The sequence below is a fragment of the Cricetulus griseus genome, chromosome 7 (assembly GCF_003668045.3).
Source record: "Cricetulus griseus strain 17A/GY chromosome 7, alternate assembly CriGri-PICRH-1.0, whole genome shotgun sequence".
In the NCBI taxonomy this organism is placed as follows: domain Eukaryota; kingdom Metazoa; phylum Chordata; class Mammalia; order Rodentia; family Cricetidae; genus Cricetulus; species Cricetulus griseus.
Window position 1 is genome coordinate 127,640,262 of NC_048600.1, and position 21,479 is coordinate 127,661,740.

Sequence of the window (21,479 nt, forward strand, 5' to 3'; positions counted from 1 at the left end):
TTCAACAAATGATGCTGGCATAATTAGGTGTTGACATGTAGAAAAATGAAAATAGATCCATATCTATTGCCAGGCACAAAACTCTAAGTCCAAATGGATCAAGGACTTCAACATAAATCCAGTTATACTGAACCTGATAGGAGAGAAATTGGGAAGTATCCTTGAATGCACTGGTACAGGAGACCACTTCCTAAATACACCAGGAGCACAGACACTGAGAGAAACAATCAATAAATGGGACCTCCTGAAACTGAGACGCTTCTGTAAGGCAAAGGACATGGTAAGTAAGACAAATGGCAGCCTACAGAATGGGAAAATATCTTCACCAACCCCCATCTGACAGAGCGCAGATCTCCAAAATATATAAAGAACTCAAGAAACCAGACATCAGACTACCAAATAATCCAATTTTAAAAATGGGGTACAGAGCTAAACAGAGAATTCTCAACAAAAGAATCTGAATGGCCAAAAGATATTTAAGGAATTGCTCAACATCCTTAGCCATCCATCAGGGAAATGCAAATCAAAATGACTCTGAGACACCATCTCTCTTTTTTTTTTTTTTCTGTGTATGAGGTGTTTTTTATTTAGCTTAGAAACAATCATTTTTTACACATCAATCCCAGTTCCCTTTCCCTCCCATCCTCCCATGCCTACCACCAACTCCCCAATCCCACCCCCCATCCAGTCCCCAAGGAGGATAAGGCCTTCCATGGGGGATCATCAAAGTCTGTCACATCATTTGGGGCAGGGCCTAGGCCCTCCTCCGTGTGCTGAGATACCATCTCACACCTGTCACAATGGTTAAGATCATAAACACTGATGACATCTTATGTTGGAAAGGTTGTAGAGTCAGGGGAACACTCCTGCCCTGCAAACTTGTACAGCCACTCTGGACATCAGTTGGCATTATATCAGAAAATTGGGGATCAATCTACCTTAAGACCCAGTGATAACACTTTTTGGAATATACCAAAGGATGCACACTCACACCACAAGGACTCTTGCTCAGCTATGCTCATAGCAGCATTATTTGTAATAGCCAGAACCTGGAAACAACTCAGATGCCCCTCAACTGAAGAGTGGATAGAGAAAATGTGGTACATTTACACAATGGAGTACTATGCAATAGTTAAAAAAAAATGACATCTTGAAATTTGTAGGCAAATGGATAGAACTAGAAAAAAAATCATCCTGAGGGAGTAACCCAGACCAGAAAGATAAACACGAAACGTTCTCACTCATACGTGGATATTAGATGCAAAGCAAGGGATAACTAGGATACAATCCATGCCCCAGAGAAGCTAGGTAACAAAGAGGACCTAAGAGGGACACACATGGAGGGCCCAGGAAGGGGAAATAGTTAAGATCTCCTGGGTAAACTGGGGGCGGGTTAAGGGAGGGGATGGGGATGGGAACAAGAGGAATAGAGATGGCTGCGTTGGGGGGGATGGAGAGGGAAACCAATGAGAGAGAGGTCTTGATAGAGGGAGCCCTTATGGGGTTAGGGAGAAACTGGTGCTAGGGAAAATCCCAGGAACCCACAAGGATGACCCCAGCTAAGACTCCTAGCAAAAATGGAGAGAGTGCCTGAATGGGCCTTCCCCTTTAATCAGATTAGTGACTACCACAACTCTCATCATAGAACCTTCATCCAGTAACTGATGGAAGCAGACTCAGTGACCCCCAGCCCCACCCTGGACTGAGCTCTTAGAGTTCAGTTGAAGAGAGGGAGGAGGGAATCATATGAACAAGGGGGGGTCAAGAGCATGATGGGGAAACCACAGAGACAGCTGACCCGAGCTAATGGGAGCTCACGACTATGGATTGACAGCTGGGGAACCTGCATGGGACTGAACTAGGCCCTCTAAATGTGGATGACAGTTGTGTGGCTTGATCTGTTTATGGGACCCGTAGCAGTGGGACCAGGTCTTTTTTTTTTTTTTCAGGCTGGCCTCGAACTCACAGAGATCTGCCTGCCTCTGCCTCCCAAGTGCTGGGATTAAAGGCGTGCGCCACCAACACCTGGCGGGGACCAAGTCTTATCCCGGTTGCATGAACTGGCTCTTTGGAGCCCATTCCCCATGGTGGGATACCTTGCTCATTGATGCATGGAGGATGGGCTTGGTCCTGCCTCAACTTGGTATGCCATGTTTTGTAGACTCCCCAAGGGAGGCCTTACCCCTTCTGAGGAGTGGATGGGGAGGAGAGGGGAAAGGAGGAGGACCTGGGGTTGGTAGGTAAAATGAAAAAAAAAATTTAAGCCGAAATATTTTTCTACTGAGAAATAAATATTTGTCGAACAATAAAGGAACTAGTTGGAAAGACTCCACGTAATTCTCAGTGGGGCTTAGAGAGAATCGTCAATCTGTTCCTCATACTCCTTTCAGTCCTAATTGGTGTGACCAATTTGGATACATGACAGATCATGTCAGTCATCGTCAAAATCCACGGCAGGGGCTGGAGAGATACCCACCTACAGATGCACGTGATTTAAAATGATAATAGTAATAAATATTTTAAAAACACATGGCAGGAACTGGAGAGATGGCTCAGCAGTTAAGGGCACTGGCTGCTCTTCCACAGGGCCAGGTTTGATCCCCAGCATTTACACAGCAGCTCACAACCATATGTAACTCTGGATCCAGGGGATCTTCTGGCTTCTTCTGGCCTCTGAAGTCCCCAGACTCACACATAACACACAGACAAACATGCAGGCTACACACCCATACAAAAGATAAGAATTTAAATTACAAACATAATCTCATAAGGGCCAACTAGCAATACCAAAGCTGCATTCTCAGGACTCCAATGATGCTCTGGCCTTGAGCTGACTCCAGAATCTGTCTACCTTCCCTTCCCCCTACACTTGGCCTCAACTGTTCACTCGTCATGTTTCTGAGCCCTGACCCACTTTTCTTAAGGCTTGAAATTGGGAAGAAGTTGAAGAATTTAACAAAAGGCAGAGGGAAGATTTAAAACCAAGTCTAAGTGAGGGGAATGACTCTGGAGTACACAAAAGCCAGCACCTGGGTTCGATCCCTGGAACTCAAGTAAGGCTGAGGAGAGGACCAGTTTTATACCATTGTTCTCTGACCACCACACTTGTGCCATGGCATGGGCACAACACATATGTAGGTGTGTATGCTCACCATCACACACACACACACACACACACACACACACACACACCACGCGTGTGCCATGGCATGCCCACAAACACATAAGTAGGTAGGTGTGCACACCCTCTCTCTCTCTCTCTCTCTCTCTCTCTCTCTCTCTCTCTCTCTCTCATTTTTTCAAGGACAGGACTCCGAGGAGAATCAGATAGGATGTGGATGGTCTTTGCTGAGGTCTGAGATACTGCTGTTTGTAGATGAAGGAGGCCGTAAGATGGGAGCCAGGGCCCTGTGCATGCACAAATTCTTCTTTTCAGGCCCCAGGTGAGTTGTTCTGTGGCCTTGGAGACCTGGGACCACAGGGCTCAGGTAGGGTCAGAGAAAGTCTGTTCTGGATTCCAGGGAGAAGAAACATGCTGGGGACAGTGACCAGCACCTGTCTCATGAGAAATCTCCCCAACTGTCCAGAATGATGTTCAGGCTGACTTTTTGGGATCCTTACCAAGGTTCTATGAGTGCAGACTGTGCTAAAGGAATTTTTACATAGCATTGGGGTCTGTGCTAAATTTGTTGTGTTGGAGCTTTGGATGGTGTCCTCATGGAATGGGAAATGACATAAAGCAGAGTGGTCGAAATACAAACGTTTAGTGGACAGAACCAACTGTTCAGGCTGTGAGACAGAGGAAGCTTGCAGACTTGGGACCACAGACCTCAGCTACCGTTATCTGTATAGCATGGGGCAACTTGCTTCTCCTTGGCCCTGATGTGGGGGGCAAAGGAGATGGATCAGTGGGCTGTGTGGTTTCTTCATGATCTGTTTGGGCCAGATCAGGGGTGTTTAAGGAAGATGGGAGTGTGCCCACCTCACATTTCTGCTCAGGGACTTCCATCCCAGAAGACTTGAGGAAAGATCCATCTATCATCATATCATGAGTCAATGACAGAGAGTCTGGCAATGTCACCACCACGGCAGATTTCCTAGGGCTCCAGCAAGAGACAATCACAGCACGAGAGGAGGAAGAAACAGTGCCCACAGGCCCTCTGAGAATAGCAAAACTACGTCATTGTGAAAGTTGGCCAACAAGGCAGTAAGTTGAGTAATAACAAAAGGGGAAGCTGTGCGGGCATTGAATTCACATAAATAGAAAGGGCTGGGGACTAGCCCATGAGGGCTGTTTGCAGAAGGAACATAAGCATCACACATACAAAGCGCCCTATGCTAACAAAAGCCATCCTGGGAAGAAGACAGTAGAACACTCAGATGAGAAAGTCTTTCCTCTTTAAATATTTACTTTATTATTTTAAAAATTCTTTGATAGCTTCACAAGTATATACAAAGAATTTTAGTCATTTTCACTGCTGATACCCTTCCTCATCTTCCAGTTTCCACTTTTCTTCTTTCCTTCCTTCCTTTCATTTTTTGAGACATCATTTCTCTGCATAGCCCTGGTTGTCCAAGAACTCACAGGGTTTCTCTGGATAGTCCTGGATCTGTCTGGCCTCAAACTCAGAGTTTTTCCTACCTCTGTTGGGATTAAAGGTGCATGCCACCACCCTCTAATGAGCCCTTCTCTTGATTACATGCTCTCTCTCTCTCTCTCTCTCTCTCTCTCTCTCTCTCTCTCTCTCTCTCTCTGTTCCACTAAGTTTAACTAGGATTGTTAGTGTGAATGTGTGTGGGGAGGTTATTTATTGGAACATGGGCAGATGACCAGCAAGCAGCTTCTCCACTTCAGCAAGTGAAAAGCCTTCTCTCAACAAAGGCAACTCACTGGAGCTCCAACACCTGTCATCAAGAAGATGCTAACAACATGGGTCTCTTGCCACACAATGTGTTAGGTGTGAGTTTGGGCTGTGGGTGTCAGAGCCCAGTGGATGAGAAGAGTCTGTGTGCTGAGTAATGTATGACTCAGCAGTGCTGAGGCTGGCTAGCTGGGAACAACTGTCTTCCACTTGATTGTTTTCCTGTGAACCTCTCAGCTTCCTCTCTGGAATTTAAGCAGGTCTTTTTTATTTTGAAGCTTGTATTTGGATGCTGTGTAGTGCTTACACATTGACTAGATGCTTCTGAAGGAACAGGAGGACAACTGAATGACCTGGTGCAGAGACCAGCCCTGGGGGAGGGTCAATGAGGTGATGTGGACTCACGATTCCTGAGGGGACAGCAGCCTTCACCCCGTTAACTCCCCATATGATCTCACTGGGCAGGGAATCCAGACTTCAGGGGCCATATCTGAGCTACACCAAGACAGGTGGCACAGACCCACTGTCAACTGCTCCATCTGTGTTTGGAACACACATAGTCACTAGTGTGTTGACTAAAAAGAAAATACAGTGTATTCTATCTTTAAGCTACAGACATCCAACATGACAGTTGGAAACTTTTATGCCACTTGGTGAGGTCACATTTCCCAGATATGGTCAAACACCTGGCTGATGGCCCACAGACTTGTGATAAAGCGTGTCCTCCAAGGAACTGGGGCCCTAAAAAGAAACAAAACTTTTTCTTAAATTTTTTGTTTCACTGGAGGCCATCAGAGGGGAAAAAAGGCCCAGATAGGCACTGTAGGATGTTCTGAGAGAGTGTGGTTGATATATTGTTTAGGATCTAATAAAGCTTGCCTGGAGATCAGAATCCAAAGCTAGCCTCAGCCATAGCAGCTGGGCAATGGTAGCACACACCTTTAATCCCAGGACTCAGAGATAGAGGTAGATGGATCTCTGTGAGTTCAAGACCACCCAGGGCTACACGAGAGTGAATCAGTCTAAAAGAGAAACAGAGCTCACACCTCTAACCCCAGCACTAGAGAGGTACGTAATATAGGAACAGGGTCTCAGATTTGGGGAATTAGTCTTCAACCACCTTAAGGACAGGATTGACCCCACCCCCAGACTTGGTAGAGGTAAGAGCTCTGTAGTGGTTGGCTGCTTTGCTTTTCTGATCTTCAGCTGGAACCCCAGTATCTGTCTCTGGTTTTTATTATCCGTGTTACAAGAAAGGGAGAACCTGAGGGTTTCCAGAACCTCAGCTGTCCCTGATATAGGAGGAGGAGGAGGAGGAGGAGGAGGAGGAGGAGGAGGAGGAGTCTGGGGCTGAGTCCACAGTAGCTCAGAGTCACAGTGCTGCTGACCCCAGTCCTTCCGTCATAGAAATAATCTTTGCTAGGCTGGGGGTGGCTTGGTTGGTAAAGTGCTTGTCTTCCTTGCAGTACAAGGACATGAGTTTATCACCACAACCCATGGTTTTGTGTTTTGGTGTGTGTGTGTGTGTGTGTGTGTGTGTGTGTGTGTGTGTGTGTGTGTGTGTCTTAAAGGTGAGGCAGTTGTGTGTGCTTGTAAAGGCAAGGTAGGAGATGGGGGTAGGTAGGCCCCTCGAGTTCCCCACCAGCAAGCAGCAAGCCTGGCCTCTGTGGCAAAGGTCCAGGCCAATGAGAACCCTGTCTCAGATGATAGTGGAATGACACCTGAGTTTGTCCTCTTCGTACACTTATGCACCCACAATGTGTAAATACACACAGAGAGATATATACGCATACACACACACCACAGAGAGAGAGAGAGAGAGAGAGAGAGAGAGAGAGAGAGGTTATTTTCTATCTACATAGAAGTGTTCCTCTCTGTACCAGGCATCAGAACTCTGAACCTTCTCCAGACCAGCTTCACCTCCCCCAGAGCACCTCTGAGGCCTGTTCACCCAGAGGGCGGCACTGAGCATGCTCAGCAGCAGGGGCACCTCCAGAAAGACCAGGAGCTGGAAGTAGATGCTGCTGAGCAGGGACCTGCAGGAAAGGAGGGAGAGAGGAAGTAAGATGTCACCTGGCATAGAGGCCTCAGCCTTCCTTCTGTCCATAGCCTAGCCTTCAGTGGCCAGAGGAGGACAAGCCTGGATACAACTAGCATGGCCTCTCTGCAAGTGCATGGCTGGTCGTGCTGCCTGCGGCTAAGCTCCTTCCTGGAGAAGCTTTGCCTGATGTCCCTCCTCTCTTTTTGCCCACTGTCCTCCCGGTTTGGGGGGGGGGGACTCCCGGAAGTCCTCCTCATCCAGTTCTACATTCCAGCCAGGCTGAAGGCTTCCCTGCTCCCTGACCTTCTGACCTTGGTTTCGGATACATTCTTCACCCAGATGGCCCTGCCCAACCTCATCACTGCCTGTGTGGGAGCTGACACGCATCTGTGGAGGCTTGGGGCACGCTGCATCTGGAAGTGGTTGGTGGCTGCTTCTGCTCTGTCACATGAATTGATACCGATATTGTAGCTCTTTCTGAGCCTTTGTTATGCCCCATGGGACCTTGAGGCCCTGAACAGTATTGGTCCATTATTCCCCATCTCTCTATCATCCTCATCCCCTGCCCAGGTCTCGGTCACCCTCCATGGACAGCCTTGGTTTCTCCTCAGTTCATGAAAGTACGTACAACTGCAGTACATGTATATGTGTGTGTGTGTCATACAGAAAGTATGACAACTCGGTGAGTCACAAGTTAGCATGAGCAAGTTCCTGGAGGACAGAAGAGCCGCCACATGGCAGACCATGCATCAAATGTCCGCCATGTTTCCCAGGACTGAGCTCTGTCCATGCTCCACGCTCTGTTGGGCTCTATACATTTCTGGCGCCGCCTACCCTGTGTCTGTCCATGACTAACACGCCCCCCACTAGCAAAAGAAACTACAAAAACACCTCCAAAGCACTAGGAGAGAAAGAAAATTAAAAAGTAACCCTCAAGAGAGCCCACAAGGTAGCAATGCTTTGAGACATGGTTTACCTTAAGATTTGGTGGACAGCAAGAACCAGATAACACCTGAGAGACAGCTCTCAGGGAGGGCTAGTGAGGTGACTTCTGCCTTCACTGTAGGGGGAAGTGGAGGTTTGTGCTCTAGCTGTGTCCTTGACCTGGATACTTGACCCCACAGGCTGGGATGGAATCATGCCATGGGATATGGCACAGTACAGGGAATTCCTCTGGACCCCAACAAGGGTGATGAGAATCACACTGGCTCAGCGCAGCCCTCAGTTTCCCACTCTCCTCCTCTGCACTTTGTAGATTTATTTATGGGCTGGAGCCCAGTGGAAAGGAGCTGCCTGTGTCCAGCTCTGCTTACCAGGTGGGGGCGCTGGTTTGAGTCTCTCCATGGTTGCCAATGTTCTCCGTGGTTGATGGTGTGGATGTCAGAAATGGGGCCGTGGTTGTCATTATTACAGTAGAAACTTCTGGGGCTAAAGATACAAAGAGAACATGGTTCGTTCCAACTGAGGACAGCCCAGCTTTGGGTATGGCTTAAAGCTTTTTCCACGAGGAACTAAGGAGCTTGCTCTCCAGTCGCCATCCAAAACTGTACATTAATTCTTTCCTAAAGGAAGATGCTGTGCAGAGCAAAGCAGCTCCCCATTTAAAACTGGCTTCTTCGTGGCTTACTCATTACTGTCTGCTGTGCAACATGCAGGAAAACTTTTGCACATTTTGTCTATTTAAAAAGTATGTATTTATATGTGAATGGGTGTTTGCTTGCCTGATGGGGAATGTCCTCAGTATGTTGTGACTGTGTTTCTCTGTGTAACAGCATCCTCTGCTACCAGCCAGGTGGTGGTGGTGCACACCTTTAATCCCAGCACTGGGGAGGCAGAGGCAGGAGGATCTCTGTGAGTTTGAGGTCAACCTGGTCTACAGAGCCAGTTCCAGGACAGAGAACTGTCCTGGCTGCACAGAGAAACCCAGTTACAGCACACAGAGGACATCAGCCATCACTCTCCCATATCCATACACACCGTGTGCATGCAGTGCCCATGGAGGCCAGAGAGGCCGCCAGATCCCTGGGCTGGAGTTGAAGATGGTTGTGAGCTGCCCTGTGGGTGCTGAGAACCAAACCCAGTTCTCTGGAAAAGCAGCCAGTGCTCTTAATCATTGAGCCGTCTCTCCAGCCCCAACTTTGTCTTTTTTATTGACTGTAGTTGTTTAAACAGACACAGATATGATCCTTATTACTCTATCTTGTCCAGAAATAGTTTCTGTCACTTCCTTTATTTTATGTTAAAAGGGTGGAGTATAGGTTGGGGAGTGTCTCAGGATGGGAGTTTAGCTCAGTGCTAGAGTGCTTGGCTAACACACATGAGGTTCTGGGTTTAGTTCCCAGATCTGCACAAGTGAGAATACGCAAGACACATGTGGGGTGGGGGGAGACAAGGCCTCCCCACCTCACCATCTATCCCAGTAGAAAACAGGTTGATAGAGTCGTCTGTGTTTATCTTTTCCAATAAGACTCTTACAGTCATGAGTTCAGGCTCCCTGACCCCTCACCCCAGCCACAACTTCTGAAATTTTTTCTTACCTGGGTCAATGTTCACATTAACTTCAAAATTGGGATCGTATCCAATTCTGTCAATCCCACACCAGTAAACGCCGGCGTCGCTTATCCTCAGGTCCTCCAGGGTGACTGTGAAGATGAGGTCTGTCTGGTCATCCCTGATGGACACACGGTTTTTCTTCACCAGCTTCTCCGAAGCATCAGTTTTGACAAGAGTCTCGCATGTTCTCCAATCAGCTCCTTGGCACCAGTACTTGTTGTAATCCTTCCAGGATGAGTCATACCGGCACCGCACAGTCAAGGAGCCCCGCTCCTGACCTCTCACCATGCTTGGACCTGTGATTGCATCCTGAGCAGTAGAGCAACCTGGAAAATACAAACACCTGGACCACTAATCTCCCACTCCAAGAACAAGGCACAGTGCCCTGCGCAAATAAGAGTTCACAACTTAATAACAATCGGGGCTGGAGAGATGGCTCGGAGGTTAAGAGCACTGACTGCTCTTCCAGAGGTCCTGAGTTCAATTCCCAGCAACCACATGGTGGCTCACAACCATCTGTAATGAGATCTGCTGCCCTCTTCTGGCCTGGAGGCAGACATGCGGGCAGAATACTGTACACATAATACATAAATAAATCTTAAAAATAAATAAAAAATAACAACTTAATAGCAATCAGTGAAGGGCTACCCCTTTCTCAAGACATCTCTTCACCATTCTTCTACTGGCCAAAGACTCAAAAAAACAGCTGAAGAGCCCAGTTACAGGTCTCAGAAGTTAAAATAGTGACATTGAGCAATCATGACTTCCTGTCATCTACCTCTTCATGCCTCAATGGCCAATAAAGGTGTATTTCAATGGATCCTTCTGCAACCATCTTTGTGTTACACAGGAAATGGAGGAAGACTATGTCCACGGGACACCATCCTTCCTTTGTTTCAGTACCCCTGACCCTTAGGAGGTCCATCTGAAGAAGCCACATCCTATGGACACTTTAGGCAGTTCCAGCAGTCTCTAGGGGCTCTGTAGAGAGCCACCGTGAATGAATGCCAGGATGCTGTCCAAAATGATACCAACCAATCTGATCTTCGTGTGGTACAGCGCCGACAGCTCACAGACCCTGTGCTGTGCTTCAGATCCATGTAAATCTGACCTAAATCTTCCAGTAATGGCTATGGGTGCAGCTCAGTAGGTGGGGTTGCTTACACACCATGCACAAAGCCAATCAATAACAAATACCTGCTTCAGGGTATTGGCTTAGACAATACCAATAACAACAAAGTATGTTCTTAACGGCACAGCTAAGTGAAGATGGAGGTTTCTGTTCCACCTGGTCCCACAGTCTCTTTGCCCAATTAAACATGCAAAGATTTATATTAATTTGTATACTGTTTGGCCAATGGTTTAGGCTTCTTACTGGCTACTTCTCTCTTAACCCATAACTATTAGCCTATGTATTTTCCCATGGTCTTGGCTTAGCGGAGAATGCCTGGACCTGCTACTCCTTTAGTGGCTACATGGTGTCTCTTTTTACAGCCTCCCTCTGCCTTCCGTTCCCTGGCCTTCTCATCTGGTCACCCTGCCTATGCTTCCTACCTGGCTATTGGCCAAACAGTGTTTTATTCATCAGTCAATAAGAGAAGCATATATACAGAAGGACATCCGCCATCAGGTAAGAAAACAAAATTGCTAAATACAATTATTTTAAACCAAAAGGACTCAAGCAATAGAGTGAAAAGACAGCTTCCAGGTGGGATAACATCTTTTCAGACCATGCACCTGACAAGGGATCAACTTCCAGACTATGAGTAAGAATTCAACTCAAAAAGCCCAACAGCAATCATAATCTAATAAAAAATGATGTAATGAGGGGCTGTGAAGATGGCTTAGTCTGTGTAATACCTGATGTGTAAGCCTAAGCATGAAGAACCTGAGTTTGTGTCCCCAGCAACCACTTAAGAAGTCAGAAGTGCTGTTGTGTCCCTGTAGCCCAGCACAGAGGTGGACAGTAGAGATAGAGCATCCTGGAAGCTCCTTGGCCATCCAACCCAACTTCAGTTTCTGTGAGGAACCCTGTCTCAGAAAATAAAGGTGGGAGTCCGGCATGATGGCACATGCTTTAATTCCAGCACTCAGGAGGCAGAGGCAGAGGCAGGCAGATCTCCATGAGTTCAAGGCCAGCCTGGTTTACATAAAGAGTTGCAGGCCAGTTGGGGCTGCATAGTGAGATCCTGTGTCAAGAATAAAATAATATGAATGTGAAGGTGTGGAGCAATTAAAGAACATCCCCTGACCTCTTGACCTCAGGCCTCCACATGCATGCATACTCATGCACGGTACATCTGCACACACACACACACACACACACACACACACACACACACACACACACACACACACACACACACACACACACGCACACACACACACCACACACACTCACACACACACACACACACACACTCACACACACACACACACACACACACACACACACACACAACACACACACACACACACACACACACACACACCACACACACACACACACACACACACACCACACACACACACGCTCACATACACACACACACACACACACACACACACACGAGCAGACGAACTGAGCACACAGCTCTCAAAGAAGATACAAATGGTCAAGAAATATATGACAAAAGCCCCATGTCACTAATTGTCAGGAGACACAAATCAGAACCACAGAGAGCCATCATCACCCCCAGGTCAGAATGGCTATTGCCAAACAGCACGTAACAACCGTAGACGCATGTGTGGGATAGGGAAGTCTGACACGCTGTGGGTTGGAATGTAAATTAGACATGATGGGAAACACTATGGAGGTCCCTCAGAAAAGTTAGCATAGACCTGCTGCATAAGACAGCAACTGCACTCGGGGGATATAGCCTGTGTTGGTTACCTTTCTGTCACTTTGACTCCACTTGGGGGTGTGCAGAAGGAAGGATCGTGAATTGAGAAGATGCCTCCATCAGCCTGGGCTGTAGGCAAGTCTGGGGGACATTTCCTTGATGTGGGAAGGTCCAGTCCACTGTGGGCAGTGTAGCATAAGAAAGCAGGCTGAACAAGCCAGGGGGAGAAACCCAGTAGGCAGTGTTCCTCCAGGGTCTCTGCCTCAGCTCCTGCCTCCAGGTTCCAGCCCTGCTTGAGCTCCTGCTCTGCTTCCCTTCATGGGATGGGAGGAAGTGAAATAAATCAGACACAGAAAGACACCGCCACATGTTTTTATTTGTATGTGGAAGCTACAAAGTGAAGGCAAGGATGTGATTTTTATCGCTAGACCCAAGATAAATGATAAATCGGTGTTTACTGGGGACAATTACACAGAAATAATACAAAGAACTGACAGAGCCTTTCCCTGTTCTTCCTACCGGATCCGCTGACCCACCAGAAAGAGCTCGCAAAGGAAAGCCTCGCCTCGAGCTCCTCTTTCCACTTCCATCCGCCTGAAGCCACACCCAAAGGAATGTGGTGTCTGTTTCAGGTCCACAGACTAGATTCCTACAACAAAGCTACTCTCTGGAGATAGGGAGACAGGGAGATGGACAGGTCAGTGAAGTGTTTGCTGTATAAGCAGGAGGACCCGAGTTTGAATCCCCAGAACACATGGAAAAAGCCAGGTGAGGTGTAGTGTGCCTGTAGCTCTAATAGTTGGGCAGTTAGCTACAGGAGGATCCCCGGGGATCAATGGCCCCATAGAGAGTCAGTGAGCTCCATGTTCCGTGGGAAACCCTGTCTCAACACACAAGGCGGAGAGTGACAAAGGTTCCCAATGGTAATCTCTTGCTTGAACATGTATGTGTGCACTCATATGTGCACCTAGGCATGCATGTGCTCACACGCACCCCCCCACACACACACCCCAAATACTGACACATGCATAACCTCACAGACACACGCTTTTCATAAAGAAGGAGAGTTAACCTCAGAGAAGCAGTGAACAGAATGGGGTTACCTGGGGAGTAAGGCAGAAGGGGTAGAAGGACCCTGCTTAGGGCATAGAGGTTTCATTTGACGAGAGTGACACTTCCAGTGTTGTACAACACAGCTGAGAAATATGGTTGACAATTCAATATTTAAAATACCACAGAGAAGATTTCAAATGCTCTAGTACAAGGAAATGACAGATGCCTGTGATGGAAGGACAGCTACCCTGATCTGACCGTCAAATCCTGTAATACACATGCAAATACCACATTGTACCTGTCAGTTTCTTTTGCTTTTGGAGACAGGTCTCCTTTTTTACCCCAGGCTGTCCTTGAATTCACAGAGGTCCACTACCTCTGCTTCTGAGTTTTGATGTTAAGGCATGCACTACCACACCCAGCCCCGTAAGTATGTTTAATTGTGTCAATTAGAAATCAGACTGTAACTGGAAATGCTAGAAACCCCAGCAGTCAGGTGGAAGCCAGAGGATTACAAGTTCAGGGCCAACCTAAGCTGCATGAAATCCTATCTGAAAGATGTCATAAAACTATAGACATTTTTAAAAGAATTCGTTTATCCATTCTCTCATCTACTTTTGTGTAGAAGCCAGGTTTGAGAAACACACTCTGGAAGGTTTTTTAAAAGTTGGTTTTGGTTTTGGTTTTCCTGAGGCACCCATAGGATTCACCAGATGCCAAAGTCTTGCTTTTCATTTAGGAAGTAAGCATTTGGCGAATGAATTAGCCCTTCCTGTTTTCCCCAACCCAGGGCAGAATTCTGTGTCCTCCCCCACCGCTGACACTGTGATGTCTTAAAGTCCCAGCTACTTACCTGGGAGGAAGAGGAGCAGAGCAGGGAACAGCCACATGGTCCTGTCCCCTCTCCTGTCCTTGGTGGTGACAGATGCCAACACCCTGCAAGAACATGAAACTCAGCTTGATTTCCTTTAGGTCTTTCATTCACTTCCTTGACAATTTCTCAATTTTGCATATTTCAAGAAAGAGGATGTCAGTCTTTGAGAAGACCACGTCCTTGCATGAGTGGTACAGCTGGATGAACAGGGAACTTCCTCTGCTGGATAGATGCAAGGCTAGATCTGAACTTGAAAGATGGGTGGGACTCCCCAGGGGAGATGCAGATAGACAACAGACAAGACAGTAGAGACAGATGCAAAAGGTGGACTTCAGCTCACCCAGGATGCAAGTGAATTGCAGAGGTCCATGGGAGAGGAGAACAAGCAAAGGCATGGGGGCCACATAGCAAGGGAGCACAGGGCAGCCCAGGCTAAGCCCAGGGCAGTGAGGGGCACTTTTAAAGACTCAGCTGGGGCAGCGCTGCTATGGACCTCAGAGCAGGGATTCCTCTGGCCAGGGACACCTGTCACAATGCTTCTAGGGCCATGGGTGTTGGCTCAGAGAAAGAGGGAGAGTTTGGGTTTGCCGCAAGGTTTCATGTAGTTCAATCTGGCCTTGAACTTCTGATCCTTCTTCCTCCTCCACCAAAGTGCTGTGATTACAGGCATTCATGTCCATGCTCAGTTTTGTGAGGGGCTGAAGACTGAACCCAAGGTCGCATGCATGCTAGCAAGGACTGTGCACACCTAACTGAATCTACAGCCTTTTAAACCCTTTGTTTTCTTTTTATAAGACAGTTTTTCTGAGTAGCCCAAGTTGGCTGCTCTCTCTCTCTCTCTCTCTCTCTCTCTCTTTCTCTCTCTCGTCAGCCTCCCAAGTTGTGGTAATCTGCATTTGGTTTAAATCCGGAGGACCAGTTGTGTTGATAGATACAGGTACAGTGTATTTCTGATATCAAATTCATGGGAGGAAGTTTCTAAGCAGACACACAGACACACACAGACACACAGACAGACACACACACACACACAGACACACACACACAGACACACACACACAGACACACACAGACACACACACACACACACACACACACACACACAGAGAGACACACACACACAGACACACACACACACAGACACACACACACACACAGACACACACACACACAGACACACACACACAGACACACACACACACAGACACACACGGGGGGGGGTGCAGGAGACAGACAGACAGACAAGGGGAATGCCTATGATGGTTAATCTTCATTGTCAGCTTGACTGGATTTGAAATCACCCAGGAGACTACCCTGTAGTGTGTCTGTGAGGGTGTGTACAGAGAAGTTTGAATGAAGAGGGAAAACTAACCCTGAATGTTGGCAGGTTCTAAAAACTCTAGGCTGGGGTCCACTAGATACACACTGCCATCTACTGGCTGAAGACGTCTCAGAACACCCAGACTCAAGGGAAGGAAGGAAGCTTGATCCCCATGAGTTTTAAAGAATTTGCAGCCAAGACATTAAACGACTACAGAAAGGGGTCTTACTCCTGGGCTGTCTCATTGCTTATTATAAGAACAACAAGGCTCTCTGGCTCTCCCTGGAGAGCGTGTTAGGTGCACGAGCAGAGGTTCCCAACTACGTGTGAAGCAGGACTGTGGACCCTCCGAACATCCTGCTCATCAGCACACCAGGGATTGGAAAAACCATGCTAGCAAAAAACTTGGTCAGGACTGAAATGCATTCATGTGCATGATTTGGCTCAGGAAGCCTGGATATCATGGAGTCTGGCAAGAAGGCTTCTCCCAGAGCATACCAGAAGACGCAGAGATGACGGCGCAGAGCACACCAGAAGACGCAGAGATGACGGCGCAGACCCGGAGGACATGGGGATTACAGACTGTGAGCCAAGAGTTTGCCTTCTGATACGTCACCACAGTCCTGGATGATGCTAACGTGTATTCAAGCCACGGTAAGAAAGCTACCGTTGATGCAGATGGTGTTCAGTGGGCAGTCCGGTCCCGCCACAACCAGTCTTTCGCTTCTCCTCCCATGAGAGGTTTTTTTTTTTTTTTATGAAATATTGCAAGACAAAGAAACCAAACCCCTTTGCTGCTGATCCAGCCATACTCAGGTCCTAGATTGCCACCTGATAGATATTGCTTAACTGCCCCAAACTGTAGGCGTAAGTCTTTACAATGCAAGGCGTCTACGTCAGGAAGAGCAACAATTCCACGGGGAAATGTTGGTTCAGTTTCTAGCAGATCAAATACTCCCATGCTAGGCACTCCAACCCCAACTAAACTGTCTGTCTCAACTGAAGTAGGCACTCCAATGCCCCTCACAGGACAAAGGTTCACAGTACAGATACCCGCTTCTCAGTGCCCTGCTGTGACAGCTTCAATTCCCACATCAGCAGTTCAGAGTGCTCTCACTAATCTGTTATTAATGGGATCCAAAAACATCCTTATTACTGCTAATATCGTATCACAAAATACAGCAAGGAGTCAGTGTTGAAAAGAAAATGTGACGATGACTACGATGATGATGATAGCTATGATAATTTGTCACCCAGCCTTGATGCATGTAACATGTATACTCAGTCTTAGTTCCTTTGTAGTGAGATTAAATAAGCATGTTAGATGTTTTAAAGCTGTATTTTAGAAACTGGCATTTAATAAGAATACTCATTGTGCTTTTCAGTTGAAATGTTCAGTTTTAATAGAAGCAGTAATGGTTGTTCATCAAATTTTGTGCATTAAAAATTAAAATTGTCATTTATATATAAAAAAGGAACAACAAGACCTGAAGGTATGACACCCCACAGCCCCAGTGACAAGACAGGCAGAAGAGTTGAATCTGCCCTGCTGACTGTCCCCACCTCGTCCCCACAGGCCATCTGTGCACCTTAGGTCAGTTCCCAAGCCTGCTGGGACACCATATGGCCCCAAGATACATCAGCTCCGAAGTCTCCATCTTCTAGCTATAGGTCACAGACTAGCATCCGAGGTTCTGCAGGGACTAACAGACACTTTCTGTTTTGCTCACAATAATGTAAGGGAAATGGGTTGTGTGTGTAAGTTACATTGTGGGTGCCCTGTACTTGGTCCAGAACCCATCTTAAGGTGGCTTCATCTCTCCCTGGGTTCTAGGTGATGTCACACATCTGCCAGTCAAATGTGTTTGACTGTTTTGTTTGTGGTTTGTTTGTTTTGACAAAAATAAAAGCAAGGAAAGATGGTGAGCTTAACAAACACTGTTGAAACATTTGGATATCCACACGCTAGAAAACTAAACACCTAGAACTGCCTCCTACCCCCATGCTGAACAAGAAATCCAAGATAAATCACAATTCATGAGCTCAAATATTAAATAAAAAGCTACAGAACTCAGATCTGTTGGCCATCAGCCTAGCCAAAAAGTGGCAAGCTCCAGTTCAGGAAGAGACCCTGTGTCAAGGGAATAAGATGGATTGTGATAGAGCAGGACATCTCATGCCCTCCTATGGCCTCTGCATGCCCATGTGAGTGTTCACGTGCACACGCGCACGCACGCACACACACACACACACACACACACACACACACACAGAGAGAGAGAGAGAGAGAGAGAGAGAGAGAGAGAGAGGAGATAGTGGGGAGGACTAAATAAATAGTAGATAGATATTTTAAAGCATTCTAAAAGTTAGAACAAATAAAAGGCAAATAACAATTTCTTATACACAACACCAAAAGAATAAACTTTAAAAGAAAAATTGATGAATTGAGTGTCATAAAAGTTTAAAATTATTTAGCCACTCACTATCTCAGTGCCCCCCAGCCCTATCCCCAGCCAAACCTTCCTAGTTGCTATGCCCCAGGCCTCAACTGGGGTGGAGACTCCCGCTCTACCAGAGACCAAGCATGCACAGAGAAGTCCAGGTAGGCTTCCCATCCACCAAATCCCCCACTCTTTCACTATCCCCAGGCCTATGCCCTTCTAGTTGCCCTGTTCCAGGCTCCAACTGGGGCAGAGTCTCCCTGCTTTACCACAGACCAAGCAGACTACAAGAAGTCCAGGCCACACCTACAAGAACACAGACAGGAACCAGAAACAACTGACAAAGTCAGAAAAAGGCACCTAAATCTATAATCAACCCAGAGGCCTAGACACCAGCATAAGAACACAATCAGCAACAGACAAGGTAATATGTCACCACCAGTACCCAGCTATCCCACTACAGCAACCCCTGAATACTACAGGAGGAGCATAAGTAAAAAAACTTAAAACCAACCTTATGAAGATGTTGGAGGTTCTTAAAGAGGAAATGAATAAATCCCTTAATGTCAAGAAAGAAACAGATGAAAGAAACGAACAGACCTATTCAAGAACTGAACATGGAAATAGACACAATAAAGAAAACACAAATTGGGGCCGGGCATTGGTGGCTCACGCCTTTAATCCCAGCACTCAGGAGGCAGAGGCAGGCGGATCTCTGTGAGTTCGAGGCCAGCCTGGTCTACAGAGTGAGTTCCAGGACAGCCTCCAAAGCTACAGAGAAACCCTGTCTCAAAAAAAGAAAGAAAGAAAGAAAGAAAGAAAGAAAGAAAGAAAGAAAGAAAGAAAGAAAACACAAATTGAGGGAATTCTGGAAATGAAAAATCTAGGTGAGCAAATGGGAACTACAGATGCAAGCATCACCAACAAAATACAAGAGACAGAAAAGAACTCAGGAAAGTAGACATCAACCAAATAATCCAGTTAAAAATAGGGTGCAGATCTAAACAGGGAGTTCTCAACAGAGGGACCTCAGATGGCTGAGAAGCACTTAAAGAAATGTTTGACATCCTTAGCCATCAGGGAAATGAAAATCAAAACTACTTTGAAATGCCATCTTACACCTGTCAGAATGGCTAAGATTAACACACACACACACACACACACACACACACACACACACACACACACACACACACACGACAGCTCCTGCTGGCAAGGGTGTAGAGCAAGGGGAACACACCTCCATTGCTGGTGGGAGTGCAAACTTGCATATCCACTTTGGAAATCAATATGAGGATTCCTCAGAAAACTGGGAGTGGGGTATCCCTGACTCTTTTGCCTGTGCTTGGGACCCTTTTTATCCTACTGTGGCACCTCATCCAGCCCTAATATAAGAGTTTGTGCCCAGTCTTGTAATTTGTTATGCTGTCCAATTGATATCCATGGGAGGCCTTCTCTCTTTTTTAAAAATGGAAATGGAGGAGGAGTGGATCTAGGAGAGAGAAGCTAGGGTAAGTAGGAGGAGTGGAGGTAGAAGAAACTGGTTGGGGTGTAAAGAAGAAAAATGAAAATTTAATAAATAAGAGTGCTTGGTGCTCTTGCAGAGGGCCTGTATTTGGCTCTCAGGACCTACATGGAGACTCACAATCATCCATAACTGGAGTCCCAATGAATCTGATGCCCTCTTCTGACCAGGTGCACCAGGCATGTATGCACACGGTACACAAACACATGTACAGGCAAAGCTCCCTCGGCATAAAATAAATCTAAATTCTTTAAAAGAAATAATGCTCATAGTCCAAGAAGCTGGGTCTTTCATTCCTTACTGATGGGAAAATAAGATAACATTAGCGCACTGTAATAGTTGGGTTATTATAAAACTAAACATACTCATTATATATCTTAGTAGTTGTGCAAGCATACACACTGGAGAAATAAACATGAATAGTCATATAAAAGAATATATATATACATATATATTATATATGAGAAAAAGGGGAAATGATGTGGGATAATATTCTTGTTCACTGTAAAGATTTGTCACCCATATTGGTTAATAAAACACTGATTGGCCAGTAGCCAGGCAGCAAGTAGAGGCGGGGCTACCAGACAAGGAGAATTCTGGGAAGAGGAAAGGCAGATACAGAGTAGCCAGCCAGACACGGAGGAAGGATGAGAATGCCTTTCTGAGGAAAGGTACCAAGCCACATGGCTAAGCATAGATAAGAATTATGGGTTAATTTAAATTGTAAGAGTTGATGGCAATAAGCCTGAGCAATAGGCCAGTTTATAATTTTAAAAAAAGAAAATATATATTACTGTGCATAACAGTTTTATTTGTAATGGAACTGACCCAAATGCTCCAGTGAACAAGTAGTTAAACACACTGTTGTGAATTTGTTCCATTATACAATGAAATAATACCTAGTAATAAAGAAGAATGAATTATTTCTAAGTACATCTGTTTTTATGGATACCAGAGGCATAGTAACTTACTGGGGGCAGGGAGGGCTGATCTCAAAATATGGCACTGAAATGCTTCCATTTCCAGAAAGTTCTCAACGTGACAAAATCAGAGTTGGAGAGAGTATTAGGGTCTCTAGTGGGCAGTGATGGGCAGACTGGCATGAAAGTAGGTTTTGTGATGATGGAGCAATTCTCTGTTTTGGCCATGACAATCTTTACATGGATGCACATGTGGGACAGCAGTTCATAGTTAAACATGCATTTAAATGAGCACAAGTGGAAACTGTTGAGAGCTGAGTAAGGGCTGCAATGCAGCTCAGCACCGGCTTCTTTTTTTTATTATTTATTATTTTTTTTAACATCATACTACAAACATGCAGTATGCCACCGCTAGGGGCAGCTGGAGGAAGAGTTCGTGAGATTCTGCATCTGGGCACAAGGTCTCTCGAGATTTCAGTGACTGTTCATGTCAAGTTCAGTGCCCCCTTCATCCTAGCTCATTTCTGCCCTATTACATCACCTTCCCCCTTGAAACAGTCAAGATTGGCGTGGTCGAAGAGCCTCCGTGGTCTCTGTCCTTGGTCCTGAACACTTACCTCAGCAGCTACCTCACCTATAGAGCTCTGTCCTTGGTCCTGAAAGCTCAGCTGGTAATTTTCACCTCGCCCTGGGCACCAGTTAATCTCTCGCTGTTCCTTCCTCTCCAGCCCTCAGCATTCTGCTCTCCCACCCCTCTAACTCTTAGCCAACACTTCTATCTGGTGATGCAGTCACACACAGAGAAGCTGGCTTCGGCAGCATCCAAGCCTGCCCCTCTCTTTCCCACACCCATCAGGGACTCCCACCTCACAGACTTAGACCCTCCACTCTCTGACTCGCCCTTGAAGATGACACATCACCAGCTCCTACATTGTATCAGGATCTTAGTGTGATCAGGTACACCCATCGTCCAGAAGGAAAATTTAGGCAAGAGCTGATGCTGAATCCACGCACTCCATCTGAAGTCTAGAAGAAAAGCTTCCCAA

The 21,479-nt window shown here is 46.5% G+C and overlaps 1 protein-coding gene and 1 pseudogene across 1 annotated transcript; one reads left to right on the top strand and one right to left on the bottom strand.

Moving 5' to 3' along the window:
* Nucleotides 1–6,705: 6,705 nt before the first annotated feature.
* Nucleotides 6,706–14,242, bottom strand: LOC100759951 (CMRF35-like molecule 3). The gene is made up of 4 exons (XM_035448168.1): nt 14,206–14,242; nt 9,441–9,782; nt 8,217–8,325; nt 6,706–6,898 (listed from the first exon to the last, which is right to left on the bottom strand). The coding sequence occupies exons 1-4, from the start codon at nt 14,240–14,242 to the stop codon at nt 6,706–6,708; spliced, it is 681 nt and encodes a 226-aa protein (XP_035304059.1).
* A 1,767-nt stretch (nt 14,243–16,009) lies between these two features.
* On the top strand, nt 16,010–16,838 carry LOC100759662 (annotated as a pseudogene).
* The last annotated feature ends 4,641 nt before the right edge of the window (nt 16,839–21,479 follow it).